Here is a 17,591-nt window from a genome sequence, read left to right on the forward strand (position 1 = left end):
CTTCAAGCAATATTAATAAATATATTTTTACTCAGAGCAGCAAAATTATCGCTAAACACAAATACCTCAGCAGAGAGCATTATCCAGCTCTGATGGCATTAAAAAAAATCGTTTCACTTTCGTATAATTTAAATCTTGCATACTGAATGCCTATATATATATGTTCAAAAACCAGAAACGGGTAAGGAGTGTTTGAGGAACGTAGTTTTGTGAATTAAGGGAATTTTTGTAAAGTTTAGGAGAAATGTAAAGTACTTCAAGAGTTGTGCCTCGCATAATAAGCGTGATTTGGAAAATAAAAGTTTGCGTAAACGCATCACAAAACTCTGAGTCGAGTCATGGCCAAAGGAATTTAATCCATCAAGCTGATAAGCAATCGACATGCCTAATATTTGCATTCGGAGATTCAAAGTTTTTTTCCTCCTGCTCCGTTTACCGAAATGCGTCAAACACTGCTTTGTTATGATTCGTTTATTTCAAACTTTCGTACTTTGGAAATAGCTAGAAGCTTCTTAAAATTTTAGGTTGGTAATAGCAAAAATATGGTTCATTATAATCTAAAACCAATCTGTGTGTAAGATGACAATTTTTGGTCAATATCTTATGCTCGCCCATGTCTATCAAAGTTCAATGTGCTCAAAAAAATAAATACATTAATTAATACATTTTTTTTGTTTTTTTGTTATTTTATGGCCTTACAACAATTATGTTCAACAATTTTTATTGAGCTTGAGGCCGTTTTTAGTGAAAAACTTATTGTGGAAAAGCAACAGTTATTTGAAAAAATGGTAGAAGTGATAGCTATTTCGGAAATCACCACATTTCCTCATCAGATTTCTCTCAGTAGGATTCGAACCGACGATCCCACTGACTCAGCCAGTTGCCTACGCACTGTGCTAAGTTCGCCTTGTGAATTCCACTATTTCATTTGTTAAGCCAACTACAATCAAACGCAGCTATTCCAGTGCTATTTAAACTTGATCATGTGGCGAAAGAAGTCTGATGAGGAAATGTGGCGATTTCCGAAATAGCTATCACTTCTACCATTTTTTCAAATAATTGTTACTTTTCCACAATAAGTTTTTCATCAAAAACGGCCTCAAGCTCAATAAAAATTGTTGAATATAAATTTTTGTTACTGAAATTGCAAGTATCTTCGAAAGTATTAGTCCTACAAAATTTGGTATATGGACCTTTTTTGTATAGAATCGAAGTAAGCTAAGAAAACATGTTTTCAGCACTTGAACTTTGATGTACTTGGGCCAGCCTAGGATGTTGACCCGAAGTTGTCATCTTTCACACAGATTGTTTTTAGAGCATTATGACAAATATTTTTCCTATTACCAATCACAATTCTAAAAAAAGCAGTTTTTCGGCCAACGCTATTGGACACTGTACAATTAGATATGGGAATTGCGGTTAATACGCAAAACCCTTTCAAAGACGATTGTTAGAGCACAGTCTCAATACCGCAAATAAAACTTTGTATAAAATGTTCCAAGGTTGGGGCGTAACCGAAATGTTACAGACCTTCTCGTCCTATCCGGAACTGTAAGGTTGACTTCAGTCCTCAGAATAATTGGTCCCTTGTGCGGGTGCTAAGAGAAATGTGTTTAGTTATCGCTATACGGTGAGAACAACTCCTGCGAAATAATAGCAATAATGAAGTGTCAAGTTGACGCGAGAGCTCAAACATAAGGAACTAACTTGTAGTCGTTACTACGGCGAACAGTGCGGTATTTGGGAGATTTAGGGGAGGGAAAATCATATCGGCCACAATTTCGACTCTATGAATTTTAATCTTTGCGTTATGCGCTTCAAATGGACTGCATAGTAACGGTTTGAAAGGATGTACATGATTTCATGTGCATACAGGGTGTCCTAGACCACCTGTCCACCCTCTTAAATTGGAGGGAATATTTTTCATTGAATAACGCAAAAACATGACATACCAAGTCGGGGATGATCTATCTTTTTGTGGTATTACCGACTTGCGGTTTAAACCGGAAGTATTTTTTTTAATTAAACGTACATGGTTTCGCTACTTTTTTCTCGGAAAAGCCCTTTTCAACTTCTAAATGTCCTTCGAACTTCATCTGGTCCTGAACTGCTTAAATGGGTGAACATTTTTTCATTGGAAAACGAAAAAAATATGAATTAACAAGTTGAGGGTGCTCTATATTTTGGTCGTATTACCGACTTTCTTGCACGGAAAAAAACTGACCGGAAGCTCTTTTTTTTAAATAGGACATATGTACATGTTTTTCTGTCAGATTCGGATTCTGCAGACAAAAATACATAACTTTTTTCGGAAACTTTTTTTTGGAATGGACTCCGGGTTAAAATGATGTACTTTCGGTCCGTCTAACCCACGAAGAAGATAATACGACCCAAAGATAGAGCAGCGCCAGCATGGTAATTCGTATTTCTTCACTTTTCAATAAAAACATTTTCACTCATTTACAGGTCTATTATGCGCTGGTAATAAAAATTTTTTAACCGGTAAATAAAATTCCTGTCAATTTTTTAACTCTTTTCGCATTCTGTGTACTCTTGTAACCATCCCATAAGCTGGTTAAAAAGTATTGCCCCGTGAAATACGAAATGTCAGAATTTCCGCAATTCTTCATAGCTGAATTGCTAAATATTTTAACTGCATTACCAACGTACCTAGGATCGCGGTGACAGAACTGGTAACATTTTTTGTTAATAAAATTTTCCGGTTACATAATATTCGGTAACGTGCAGAATATACCTGTTAATAAGTCCACGTGTTGAAGTTCGATGGTCATTTCAGACAAAAGTTACGTATTTTTATTATTATTATTTTTACCTTCCTTTTATTAGCTCGGGATGTAACTATGTAATATTGATGCGCCTAAAAGATGCAGCGATTTCTATTCTCAAGTTACATACCTGATGACAGTACGAATGGCAATTATAATAGGGAGGTTTTAGTTTTTTAAACTATAATCTTATTATCCTCAGAATCCGAATTTGTATTAAAAACATGTACATATGTCTAATTTGAAAAAAAAATTACTTCCGGTCGGTTTAACCCACTTCCGGTGGAAACCAGAGGTCGGTAATACCACCAGAAATAAGGGCATCTCCGATTTATATAATATTTTTGCATTTTTCAACAAAAAGCATTTCCCTCAATTTTATAGGGGTGGTCTAGGTTTATTTTATATGGGCATTTCCAGAGGTAGATCTCTATAGTCAGAATTTAAAAGTGTTACATAGATATATTTTAGTTATGGCCCAATCTGATTTATTTGTTCAATGTACATACATATGTATTATATATTGGCTGCATATGCAGGAATATTTTTGCAAAATATTGTCTGCTATGTGGCGCCGGGTCGAGATATTTTGAAAACCCGTATATTTGCACCGATTTAGTTAAAATATGCGATATGTATTAGATACATAGTAAGAAATATAGTCAAAAAATGGGCCGCTTGATGGCGCTTTAGTGGAAATATTGTCTGATATCATTTGATTTCTGATATCTTGACACCATTTTTTTAGGCACGTTTGTAATGACAGCCGTGCCATCAGTGTGTATGCAATAACTTTTACGAAAATGAAACGTATTTACAAAAAAAGTCGTATGCGCGATAGAAATTAAATTTTTTCACTCTATTCAATTCTGTAACTTTCGGTTTTTAACTGAATTAAAATCAATAGCTGAAGGCTGTGCCCTATTTGCAATTCCGAGAGAAATACATACACTGTGGTACAATTTTTTGGATTTGTTTTAGAAGTTCGTGTGTACTGTGCCGGCATTAAGTATTAATTCGTGGTATGTAAACCTCAAAAGTATTTTGTTTCGCCTCTAACATTTTTTCTACAGTGGGTTAAAGTTTCCCCTTTTTATATATGCTGTCTTCAAAGATAATTAATTCTTCAAAGACCTATTTAAAAATTTAGGAAGCAATTTTTCGAATAACTTAAGTAACTCATAGCGTATTTTTGTATCTTATTTGGTGGGACGTCCATGTAAGTTCTTGAAAATGACAGTAAGAGGGGATGCACTATATATCCGATTAAGCATTAGTTTGCTATGGGTCTTTATCTAAACATAAGGAATCACCATTTTAAAGTCATATGAGTGTAAATTAAGAAGAAATGTACAATATAAATCGGTTCTTGTCTTCAGAGTTTGTATGTAGTCAAATTTAGCGTGCATTTTTATTGTAAAATTTTGTCTCCATTTAACTTTGTCCTTTCATGAAGAATTTTAATTTAAAAATAGCACTACCCCAAATTTAAATAAAGACCTATAGCTACGGTGACCATCTGTCATTTCGTTTTCAGTCCTTTACAGAAAGTCCTTCATTTTATCCCTGGGTGATTTGCTATAAACGATTTTCGGCAGAGAGATCTGTCCTTTATAATTTTTTCTAGATAAAGTACGTCCTTTTGCAAACGTTAATTTTTGAACAGAGAATATCAATAATTAAAATGACCCTCATAAAATCGAATAAAAACTGTCGCTAGGTTGTTTCGCACCAGACCTAAGAGTTTTTATTTAATCGTCTATCTTTGAACAAGTTGTAATTCTGATGTCTTCCTATTTTTATTAAATTCCCAAAACTGCGGGAAAATTGTGCTCAAAGTTCGTATTGTACGACTGGTTTGAAACCCGTTTGTTCCACTGGAAAAGAACAATATACCTTGGGTGACATCACCTATGTATATGGCTATATCTTAAGGTTATGCGCTTGGAATGTTAGGATTCGAAAACACTAAACTTCCCACCTCAATCTTCAAGGACGAAAAGACAAAGTATCTTCTGCCTTCAAGCACACAGTAAGCGTACTCGCGTTTCGGCACTCACGTCGCTATTGACGTTTTCGATTTCGCAAAGTAGAGGACTTAGATTAACAATAATGTCAGCCTTCAACGGAGAATTTGGAGTTAGTAGGCAATTCAAAAGGAAAGTCTTCCCTCATCGAACAAAATCTCATAAGAATGAGACTTATTCATTTCTGTCCCAATAACAAGCGCATGGACCTAGGAGTTTCTGTAGAAGTGTTTCGGTCGAATTGACAATAGCTGTACAAGATTTGCATACACATAATTGCATGGTTGAAACTACCCCGGCCTCGTTGCTTTCGTCATGTAATACGAATCATGGTAAACTCGCCTGCCCAAAAAAATTAAATTCGAAACGCATTAGCGGCAGCTGAGGACGAGAAAGTCCTTTGGAATGGGTTAAAATCCAGTCACAGCTCCAGTCAAGAAAACGAACTTGTTCAATTAAATAATATCCTAAATCCGTTAATATTTTATCTAAATGATGGTATGGGTAAGTTACGCATATGTAAGTAAAAAAATTTATTTGAAAAAATACCTTTATTTCGGGGTTTGACTACGGATATTAACGTTTGGGAATTATTACGATGAGGCTCTAAAACAAAATCTTATAATTGTTCTACAGTGTAACCGAAGGCTGCACCCTATTTGTAAATCGTAAAAAATGCCGAAAGTTATTTCTTCATTTAATGTATTTTTGTATTCCAATTTGTATTTTGTATGAAAGTCAATAAAATAGACGTTTTGTTTTGCAACTTTGTTTTTTCTTTTATTTTCATTGGACTATATAACATTGAAAACAATTGGAAAATATGTATACTTTTTTTTAAATTAAAAGCGAAGGAATTTTCATATGCTGTAAATTAAATATATTGATTAGCTAGCACTTAACAGCCCCCAGAAAAAAAGCCTACTTACGTAGGGAAAGCAAGCGTTTAGTACGGCTAGAGCTCATGAAACACACAAACACGCGCACACTCTCATTCGCGTAAACAACTTGCGGAAGCGTTGTTCACGTTCAAGTATGAAAATTTGTTTTTTTTTTTTTACTGAAATCAACAATTTATTCATTCAACTTGATTTTCGAAATTCAACAGGCACATGAAATATCAAATATCAAAATTGAAAAGTTTTTTTTTGTTCCCTTTTTTGTTTTTATTTTCCGTTTCAAACGAATTCGACGACATTTGGCTTTGGTTGGATCCACACTTATCACATCTAACACCATAAATAACCACATACTACTACCATGTATCTTCGCCCAATCGCCGTGATCTCAAATTCTGTATCTAGTGGCATGAGCTTAGCCGTGAGGAACAAAGTAAATATTACGAAAAAGCGCGGCAAGAGCGACAGTTGCACATGGAATTATATCCAGGGTGGAGCGCCCGGGACAACTACGGTTATGTTTCGAAAAAGAAAAAGCGCAAAAAAGACCGATCGCCCGCGGATTCGGGAGGTATTGCTATAACAGTTAAATTTTATATGTCAAACCCCCCCAAAAAAAATATACATATGTATAATTTTTTTTTTTATTTTTTCCACTAATTTCACTTGCACCTAATTAATACTATCTACTTACATACTTTATAATTGACATTCGTTTAACTAACTATTTTCTTCATAATTTTAGTTCAGTTTTTTTGTTTATTTAGCAAAGCATTTAATACATACTTCTTTAAAAATAACCTAGCGGTATGATAACGCACAATATAACGAAGAGTATTGTATTAGCAAGTGGATATGTTTTCCAGTAACTATATGTTAAATTTGTATTCATTCGTACTCGTATGCTTACGTCTGGTATCTTCAAACGCAGTGGGATTTTTAGTCTAAAGACGACAAGACAATATCTCTTTCTCTCTGTCTGTCTGAAAAAATACTCTAACTTTAACAAATGCATTTCTATTGCTTTGAAAGAGTCTCACTCCTTGTCTCCGTGAGTGATCCATCAAGCCTCTCGAGTGCACGAAGCTTAGTTTTTTGGTATTTTTTTAAGACATTCACCAGCTGTTTGGCCCAAGGTATCAATACCACTGCAGTATACTTTGAATAGAACCTTTTACGAAGAACGAACATCCTTTGAGTATAGCGTTAGCCTTCCAGTCTCCCAGCATTAGTTTTCAGGGCCCGGTTTAATGATTTTTTCAAATTGCTCCTCAACTTCTGAAGCTTCTTATTCCACTAGGCTACAAATGAACGTGGCGGCCAAACAGGCACGAAAGGTATCCGATACATTAACCACCGCCTCATCAATGACCTGAGTGGATCGAATTATAGATGACGCCACATATAACTACAGCCAGCCCTCTTTCTTCGCTTTGGCGCGGAGCATATAGCATAAGTTGAACTATGCTGAAATTCAATATACATATGTACTTGATATGGGCGCGGGACTAATTTTTTCGGCCCGGCCTGGCACGAAAGCAAAATCACATTCGAAAACCCACACGAACACGCATAGAGAAAAAGTCAGTGAAATAAATTATAAAATAAGGGTATTCATCAAATGTTATAAATGCATTATGAACCGTATAAACTTTTAATTGTGTACACCTTAAAAATTACCTGTCAAAATTTGTATGGAAACTCGTTTACACATTTCTGATAAATTTCTCCAGCGATTTCACTGAATAAACTTGATGAACCGAAGCCAATGCAACTCTGTCGCAACTCTAGCTATGTTTTCTTGGGCAATAATCGGGATCCGCATAAAAATTTTGCACGCAAATTCAACAACAATGTTTTGACCCTGATAGAGATCTGGGTCAATTTATTATCCGTTCTGTTTGTTTTGTTTCACTGATAATTTGGCCCCACAGTTTGGTTGCAGTGAGAAATGAATTCATACACAAACAGACATTTTGCCATTGTTTCTATTAACTGGCTTCAAATAAATCGCCTTTATGTTAAGTATTTATTTAAATCGTCTAAATATAATTTTTTCCCATTTAGTGAGGTAATTTCTAAAATTTCTTAATCCTCGTGCTAGTAGTATAAAATTATTGATACTGAGCTCGACAAATAAAGAAAACACGACTATTGTCCCAAGTGTAAACGAATGGAGAGTATGGGGCGTTCATGTAACAGAGTGTATAAGTTTATAAGATATCTGCTTGACAGTTATCGGTTTAGATGAATACCACTTATGATTTATCTGATTCACAAAATATTATCTCCAACGAAAAAATTTAGCAGTCGTATGACCTGAATTTTATGTTTTTACAAACCCGAAAAATTGTCTAAATAAGTTAGAGTATTATAAATATACGCCTATTTCATCTTTTGTTAAGTATTTTACCCGCCAACGAAAATATGTACCTGCTCCCTCGTTCAAGGGGTTACAACAATCTTCTATATATCAAACACCTTCCTACGTTGTTACTATGGTTATTAGCAATCAATGTGTAAACAAATTTTTTTTCTACCGCAATTTTTTGTCGAGTTTAAACTTGCAAATTCCCGCTCTTTTTCTTAGAGACACAAGTCATAAAAATGTAAAATTTCTGACCTCTTAGAACTTTTTCCATGTTTTTTGGTGGAAACTAGAATTTTTTGCAAAAAAAAAATCCGACTAAAAATTGTATTGCATTCTTTAAGCAATGTACATTTCTCTCGTAAAATTTCTTGATAGGCTAGTCCGATCTAATTAACTCTAGTGCAAATAAAACAAAATTTATTCCACTATTACATCCCAACGTTTCTCTAAATTTATTAGCATCATTAGGGGAGCGTTGTGTTTATTTTTGTGGTATTAACATTTAAACATTTTAACTTAATTTCTAAAAATCAAATACCATCTTGTCTGTTAGTTTAACCAGGCTTGACTACAAAAATAAACACAACGCGCCCCTGTTTAAAGAATGCATTAAACGTATTTCCAAAGCAAATTTGTTTGAAAAACTTCTTTTGGAAAGTATTATAGTTTCCACCAAAAAGCACCAAAAAAGTTCTAATAGGTCGGAAATTTTTGATTTTGATGACTTGTGACTCTAAGAAAAAGGGCTTAAATTTGCATGTTTAAAGTCGTATAACTCAACAACAAACCACGGTAGAACAAAATTCTTTTACACAATGGTTACTAGTAACAAAATAATGGAGTTTGGACAAAAAGCTGACGTAAATTTTTTCTGGTACACTTGGGTACGCCATTTGTGCATATTATTAGCTACATACCGATTTGTACATATTCTTAGCTACGGAAAACTTGTAAGAATTTAAAGTCATTTGACACTTGGCAAAACCCTAAACCTGGCTAATTCAGGACGCGAAGTGGTTTCTAAGAAATATCTTAATCTCAACATAAATTTCGTCTTTTTTCACCCTTATAATTTATATGAGCTTTCCGTGCTTTTTTGGATTTTCACCGCATGCCAATGCACGCTCGACCTCGTGCCAGACCCATATCTAATTAAAAATGGCATCAAGGAGAAACCAACGCAAATCTTCGCTAAACATAGCCATATGTCTTTCACCTCTTCAAAAAAGGGCCAAACTCTTCGCAATAACTTGTCTAAATGTGAAGGACTCATAACATCCGGTACTAGTTAATGGCAATTTGATAACTTTGATGAGTCACAGCACTTCATTGAACGATCGCAATCCCATGACCGCCATCCCCCCAAACACAAAAAGCTAGAGAAGATGATATAAAAATGCATTTATTTATTTATGCTTTTACTTTGTAATCAAATAGATAATTTTATCATAATAATTATTTGGGCATTTTCTTTAATTGCTTGGAATTGGTAGAAATTATTGGTAGAAAATATTTGTTCCTGCTAAATTTATGTATCAAAATTAACATTTAATACACTAACGTATATTTATTTTCAAAATCATTGAGCTTACTAACAACTCTGCATGCGTTTGTAATTGAAATTAAAATTTTATCAGTAAAATACACATTAATTATGTTCAAGGGTGCGCATTTGAGTTAAGAGTAAATTAAAACTAGTTAAATAAAACAGCAGATAAAGAAGCGCGCGATTCAAAGTTTTGATCACAACGAAGAGATATACATATTAACAAATGGGCTTCAGCTAGGCAAAAAATAGTACATAAATACATATATATCAAAACGCTCCACGTCGACAAGCCCCAATTTTTTTTTGTTCCCGAAGCCTCACCGCATTCCGTGGTCCAAGCGGGAGTGGTGATAGTTTTTAATTTGATTTTATATGATGGAGTGGGGTCTTTGACCAAATCCGCCACTGTGAATGCGAAATATATGATCTCCCAAAGGCTACTGACTTTTTATTTTTTGATAGTAACTATGTAGATATATAATTTTCTAAAAAGTAGTTAATTTGTTTGAATTGTAAATGAGTTCGCGGACGAAGTGCATATGTATGTATTTGCGTCTTCAATAGAGAGCTGGTACTTAGTTGTCGCTGTGGCATTTGACACCTGGCTCAATGGACAGACGGCGGGATTTAAAAAAATGTGCTCGAATAATCATTCCCAAGTCACTTGAAAAAGTTGAGGTCACTTTAGTTAGGCTCATTAAAACGATCTTCAATGAAAACCATCCAGAATAGAGTACGTGATTTGAGGGCAGAGGATGGGATGGCACAAATTATGTATTACTACCCAATATTCAAAGAGCGTTCCTTTGATTCCGATGGTAGAAATTTTAACCCAAATCTGGAGATACTTTAATAAATTCATGCACTGAGGATTCCAGTATATACACACCTCCTTCTTCAAATTATGTGTGCAAAGTTTTATGCCCTTCTATATATTTTTTCTTCTCATCCAGCTGACGGCTTCAAATAAGACTTGAGAAAATTCACGAACGGTGAAAACATGCATAAAACTAAAATAAAATTACATTACAAAAGTATAAAATCAAATAAAACAAAATAGAATACAATACAAGAAAAGAGGATTTAAAATTAAATTAAATAAGATAAAATATTTAAACTAAAAGGAAATAAATTAAGCTAAGTTAAGTTAAGTTTTTATTTGTTAACGGACGTTGGAGTAGCGCAAGTGGTAGAGCTGACAAGCTACCGATAGTGGCTCCTTTCGATGTTTAGAGAGGAAAATTCAATACTATCGATAGTATCGTTCATGGCGGTGAAGTAGTTAGAGCAAGAAAACAAAAGAAAAACAAAACCAAAAAAATGCACTTAAAGGCTAAACATAACCACTTAATCTATTCTTATTTTCTTGTAATTTTTTCTGATGTGTACGTAATAAAAAAGCTCTATACTATCGATAGCGGATAAAAAACCATCGATAGTAACGCAAAAAAACATTCGATGTATCGATAGTGCAATCGATAGTTTATCAGCTCTACCAAGTGGACCGTATGAAACCTCCGACTTCCACATTCCGTTACCGCTTTCGCATTTCATCACAGTATAGTCGTTTCGCGACCTATTTCTGTCTATTCTGCTTAATATTTGGCTCTCCTGCGTTTGCTTCGATTGTTAGAGACTGGGAAAGTACAGTTTTTCGACCGCAAGACTGCTCCTATGAAATCTTAACTGGTTTTCCAGTTCCCGTAGAACTACGACATGATTGGTACGATGTTTGCTACATTTGGTCTTTCTAAAAGCTACATTTTTAAATTCACCACAGTATGCCCACAAAGAATGTGATTTTATTTTAAACCGCTTAAAGTTGCCGTGACCGCTGAAGGCTTGAGTTAAATAGAAATTCATTGGCCAATATATTCTCTAAACACATTGCTTTAATTAGGAAATTAGATTGGGGTCCATCTGCCAGTTTCCAGTTGTAATAGTTTTTCCCTACAAGCTTTTTTGGTCTCATTTTTATTTTGTTAATTTGATACAGCTGCGAATATTTCCTCTCCTCCTTTGAGCAAGGAGGAAGACTTCATATAAATTGACTGGCACTATATTCTAGGTTGGGGCAGCATATTTGTGCTAACATAGCATTAGGCGCCTAATTTGCTCACATGGCCCCTTTATATTTGGCATACGCCTCGATAGCCTATTTGGCGTTTGTACGGCTTTCTCGGAAATTATTTGAGTACGTTTCTTGAAAAGTAAGTTTTTGTCCAGCTAAACTCCGAGGTATCATAAGGCCCGTCCACTTACAACTTGGACGTTGCGTTGGCGCTGGCGTCGCATTGACAGCAGCGCGAGTAACGCCCGTGGCTGCTACAATGAACGCTTAGCTGCGAATACTTTGGTCACTAAATTAACATACTAGCGGCAGATAAATCAACATTGTATATCAATAATTGCATTAAAAACTATAATTCTTGCCCGCATTTGATTAAAAAGGAAAATTATTTCACATAATTTAGGTTTGTTTTGGAACAGCTGACGAACGACGAACGCAAAATGTTGAGAGTTGGACATCTTTCTGTTTTGTTTTGCGTTGGCGTTGCCCAACTTTGGTTATGTGGAGCCTTTCAATATATGTAAATGCATGTATTCATAACTAGTTGTCGAAGCGACGCCAACGCCAACGCAGCGCCAAAGTTGTATGTAAATGGGCATTTAGGCTTGCAACCCAACTATTTGTTTCATTTGACACTTGGTAAGTTATATTAAGTAAAACTTGTATATTATATTATGTTATATTATTATATTATATTATATACATTATATTGCATTATATATTATTTCATTATATTATTTATATTATATGATACTCTATCATATTATATTGTATCACTATATTATATTATGATTTATCCTGGAGCGAATTTCCGTCGTCCCTTGTCGAATTTGGATTGGAGACAAAGGGGTTTGGCGTGATGCCATCTTCAATATTGGAGGTTTGTCTCCAAAATAAATCATCTTACCACCCTATCGGAAAAATCAACCAACACAACAAATATCATATTATATTATATTATACTAGTGAATCCGCATGGCGATGAAACTCCAAAATTTAATTTAACTTTTTAAACAGGTAGCAACCCTATTAAAAAACCTATATAAATATTCTAAATGTTTCGTCTAAATCCATTTATCGGTTTTTGAGTGAAGGGAAGTCTCGCATGGTGTCGGGGTCTCATTTCCTCAAATTTTAAATTATCCTGTACCGCTAAAAAATATTTTAACTTCTAAAAATAAAACCCGAATACACTGCGCATTGTATGCCCAGTTCTTTAATTTGAGATTTGATGGCATCCACTAAAATTTAATGTTTTCAAAGGTGGCACCCCTCTTACATGTAGTTAAGAACTAAAGTCTTCTCAAACCCATTTCGGTAGACATCCATATCGGGACGATTGATTTTAGTTTTCAAATAATTTTTTACTTTAACACATCATTTTTGAAAATCGAACGAACGCACAGTGTTTCCCTTCAATAAAGGTGGCAAAAATATAATTAGCGACGAATTTTAATGAAAATACTAATAAAATTAAGGACGCTAAGTTCAAAAATGCGATTCGGTTTTGGATAACTTTCATACTTTCACAGCAAATGCAGTTTGAAGTTGAAAATTTGGGTTCTTGTGGCATTTACATAGGTATGTACATATAGTTTGTTCTGTTTTCAAAAGGGAGGTGTCAAATGACAGGGCAATAAAGTTTTATTTTTTTTAACGTGTTGCCACCTGTTACAAATTTTATTAACGTATTTAATAAGTTAAATTACTTAGATATTACAATATGGTTATCAATCGAAATGGTTTTGAAAATGCGTCACTTCTAAACTAAACTTAGAAGGGTTTCCACATGTTTAAGAAATAAAATTCACTTTAAGTAAGGGAATAAGGTAACAGAAATATGTATATCCGTATGGGTATCAGACAAGAGAAAAAATTTTACATACTTAGCAAGAAATAAGTGAAGAGTAAAAACATTCCTGAGTTAATTTAAGAGTTCAGTAATTTAAAAGGAATGTAATCAAAACAAATCACTGATTGACAATGTATGTATTTGTAATTAAATAACAAATGCGACGTTGCAAACCTTTGGTTTGACACAATTATTATTTTAGTTTAACTAAATTTTACTTTGTTGTTTTTTACTTGTCGGCCGCTGTGGTGTAGTGGTAAGAAGTGCGCGCTTCCACACCGCAGCACCAGGGTTCAAGCCCCGGTCAAAGCAACATCGCAAAAAATATAGAGAAAAGGTTTTTTCTTAACAGCGGTCGTCCCTCGGCAGGCAATGGCAAACCTCCGAGTGAATTTCTGCCATGAAAAACAGCTTCTCATTAAAATACAATCGCCGTTCGGAGTCGGCGTAAAACTGTAGGTCCCTCCTCTTTGTGTGACAACATCAAGGCGCACGCCACAAATCGGAGGAGAAGCTCGGCCAAACACTAACATATGTGTAAGCGCCAATCTATTATTAAATTTTACTTTAAAAACAGGGGGCAACCCTCTTCGTAATACTTCCAAGCTAAAACCTTCTTAAACCTCTTTCGTCTGACTCCCTTATGGTGATACCTATCTATTTCAATTGCCTAAAGGGCCGTTTACATAAAACCTTCCTCGCTTTGCTTGCCAGTTCGAACTTTGACAACAAAGCGTGAAGCGTAGAAGGTATGCTACAATAAACGCTTTGACAGCTTCTGGGTTCTCCTTTTCCTCCTCTGTAAAATAGATAATACAATAATATGCATTAATAATAGCAATAAAAATTCCTATTTACCCTATTTGGGTCATTAAATGCAAATGCAAGCGCACGAGAAAAGATACATGTAGACAGCTGATTGCCAAAGCGCGCAAAAGTTGAGAGTTGCCCATGATTTTGCTTCGCTTTGCTTTCCTCGCATTCTACTTAACAAGACTCATATAAAACCATGTATTTAACTTATCTGTCAAAGCGAAATTATGAAGCAAAGCGAAGCAAAAGTCTTATATAAACGGCCCTTAATTCCTTTAAGTCAAATGGAATTTGATTCATACACATTTTGATGAATTTAATTTTATAACAGGTGGCAACTCTTAAAAAAAAATAAACCTATATTTTCTACAGGTCAAGCTTTTTAATCTGACACTTCATTTTTGAAAATAGAAAGAACCGTGCTGATCTGATGACACTGACAAAAGATGAAAAAATTATTATATGCATTAGCAAAAAACGCATTACTTCAAAAAGTGCAAAAAGTAAGTTAATGTTTGTATTAAAGGCTACAATTTAGTTCAAATGCTTATTAACAGTGTTGCCACTGCCTTAGCCTTTAAAGTATCCATAACAAAACGAAAACTGTATCCAAATGTATCCACATCTATCGAAGAGAAACTCGGCTCCCTAACAAACTTAGACACGGATTTGGGAAACAAAGGCCCGTACTTATGTATAGTCACAATTAAGTCGACTTTAAAGTTAATTGCAGCTTTTTTACATAATTTTCAATGGGATACTTGTCAAAAAAGGTGCAACTAACTTTAGGGTCGGCTTAATTTTGACAGTAACTACGGGCCTTTGTTTCCCAGATCTGTTTCTAAGAATGGAAGAATACTGACTACAAAATTTCCACATGTTCGATGTTTATTACTACGATTAGATTCCCACAAATAATACATGCAAAAAATGCTTCTTAGTCTATCAAAATAATACTAATTTAAACTAATTTTTACCTGTTACATTTAGTTCAGCAAATTGTTATTTCCTGATATTAAGGTTTTCAATCAAACTGGTGGAAAAAAATTCTCAAAATCTTGTATTTGTCTGTAAATTCCGCTTTCAAGAAAAATGTCTATTTCCAGCTTGTTTGAATTCTCGCTTAACGACATATAACTGGACATTTAGAAGTTATAAGTTATTTTTAGTACAGTCAAGTTATTGTTGAAAATTCGTCACCGGCATGGTTGTAAATTTTCTTTGAATGGTAAGAGAAGGTTTGCTCGGGATGTAAAAGTTGATTTAATAATTTAATTTAGAAGCGCGCACTGCTTACCACTACACCACAGCAGCCGCTGTTATATTATATTACACTATCAAACGCCACGTCCCACTACTCTACCATGAACACTTCCAGAGATGTGCAGTACAAAAAATTCAGTTTGTATGAGAGGTGCCACGCCCCTTTTTTAAATAACCTTAATTTTTTCCCCACGATCATGGAATAGGTCTTCACACCAAGTGCCCGTTCTCTACCATGAACATTTCTAGAGATATGCAGCATGAAAAATTCAGTTTGTATGGGAGGTTCCACGCCCTCTTTTTAAATAACTTCCATTTTTTCCGTGAGCATGGTATTGATTTAGTATATCTTCATCCCAAGTTTCAGTACTATACCATGAACACTTCCAGATATATGCAGTATGCACAATGCAGTTTGTATAAGAGGTGCCGCGCTACTTACCCCCATATTTTCCATGAGTATGGGATTGATTTCGCATATATACCATGGACACTTCTATAGATGAGGTATGAAAAATTCGGTTTGTTACTTCTAGGCAAAGCCCTTCCTTGCACAGCCCGCAGTAGGTGTTCAAATTTTCAAACAAATCGGTGCAGAACCTTTTAAGATTTTGTTCGAACTTAACATTTATACATATATGTTTACTAGGGTGGTCCTTACATCTAGGAAGTAAATTTTTACATCAGATTTCCTAAGCCTCAATGCCTACATCGATGCTACTGTAGTCGCAGATGTCACATATAAATTTTCATCCCGGTTGGAGACGGTTAATGCGTGTCGCACAGGGGGAAAAGTTCAGATTCTTCTATGGAAAATTAAAAAAATTAAAATTTGTTTTCATCTAATACCCAAAGTCGATACTACCTTAGCTGAAGATGTCACATATAAGTTGTCAAAGGGGTCAAAGTTCAGATTATCCTACGAAGACATCTTAACCGACTCCAATCGGGACCAAAATTTATATGTGATATCTCCGAGTTTAGTAGTATCGATTTTGGTTATTAAATGAAAAAAAAAATATTTAAATTTTTTGAATCCATAGAGGCATCTGGCCTTTGACACCTTTGCGACACGCCTTAACTGACTCCAATCGGGACCAAAATTTATATTTTATAGCATCTTCGACTATGGCAGTATCGATATTTTGTATTAGATGAAACAATAAGTTTTTCATTAAAAACGGCCTCAAGCTCAATAAAAATTGTTGTTATAATTGTTATAAGGCCATAAAATAACAAAAAAACAAATAACTTAAGGACGAGCACACCTAAAAGTTAAACATTCTAAAAATAGAATTATTAACAAAATCCAACAAAACCAACAACCACATGATCAAATGTAAATTGCAGCGGAATAGCTGCGCTTGATTGTGTTGGCTTAAAAAATTAAAAAGTGGGAAAAAAGCAACGATAATATACAAGGCGAATTTAGCACAGTGCGTAGACAACTGGCTGAGTCAGTGGGATCGTCGGTTCGAATCCTACTGAGAGAAATCTGATGAGGAAATGTGGTGATTTCCGAAATAGCTATAAATTCTACCATTTTTCAAATTATTGTCGCTTTTCCACAATAAGTTTTTCATTAAAAACGGCCTCAAGCTCAATAAAAAATATTGAATATATTAGGTGAAAAAAATAATAATTTTAATTGTTTGAGTCTCTATAGAGGAATCTGAACTTTGCCCCTGTGCGACACGCCTTAACCGTCTTCAATCGGGACCACAATTTATATGTGATATCAGTGACCCTTGGTATTACCGATTTGATTCAAAAGACCACCCTAATGTATACATATAAAGATTATATTATATTGGTTTGCCGCTGTCGACATCGATCTGATTTTTTCCTCAAAAAATAGCCATCGTAAGTCCAACTCCAGCTACTCTAACCGTAGTATTTTTGGGAAAAGGTGCTAATCGCAAAAATACTACTGTGGTATGCTTAACCGGAGTTAGACTGA

General features: G+C 34.7%; 1 protein-coding gene across 3 annotated transcripts in view; it reads left to right on the top strand.

Annotated features, from left to right (window-relative positions):
• The window catches only part of LOC118745624, a 202,744-nt gene that overhangs the window by 6,844 nt on the left and 178,309 nt on the right, over positions 1–17,591 (top strand). For 2 of the 3 annotated variants that reach the window (XR_004993665.1, XM_036479155.1), the window contains exon 3: positions 6,118–6,283. The exons of the other annotated variant lie outside the window; for it this stretch is intronic. Coding sequence is in view for 1 of the 2 variants with exons in the window: in XM_036479155.1 (XP_036335048.1) it covers positions 6,118–6,283 (166 nt within the window). In the remaining variant the exon portion in view is untranslated. The remainder of the gene's footprint in view (positions 1–6,117; positions 6,284–17,591) is intronic. 3 annotated transcript variants of the gene reach the window in all.

This window comes from Rhagoletis pomonella, unplaced genomic scaffold, assembly GCF_013731165.1.
Source record: "Rhagoletis pomonella isolate Grant_MI unplaced genomic scaffold, Rhpom_1.0 Rhpom_scaffold_00009, whole genome shotgun sequence".
Taxonomy (NCBI): Eukaryota; Metazoa; Arthropoda; class Insecta; order Diptera; family Tephritidae; genus Rhagoletis; species Rhagoletis pomonella.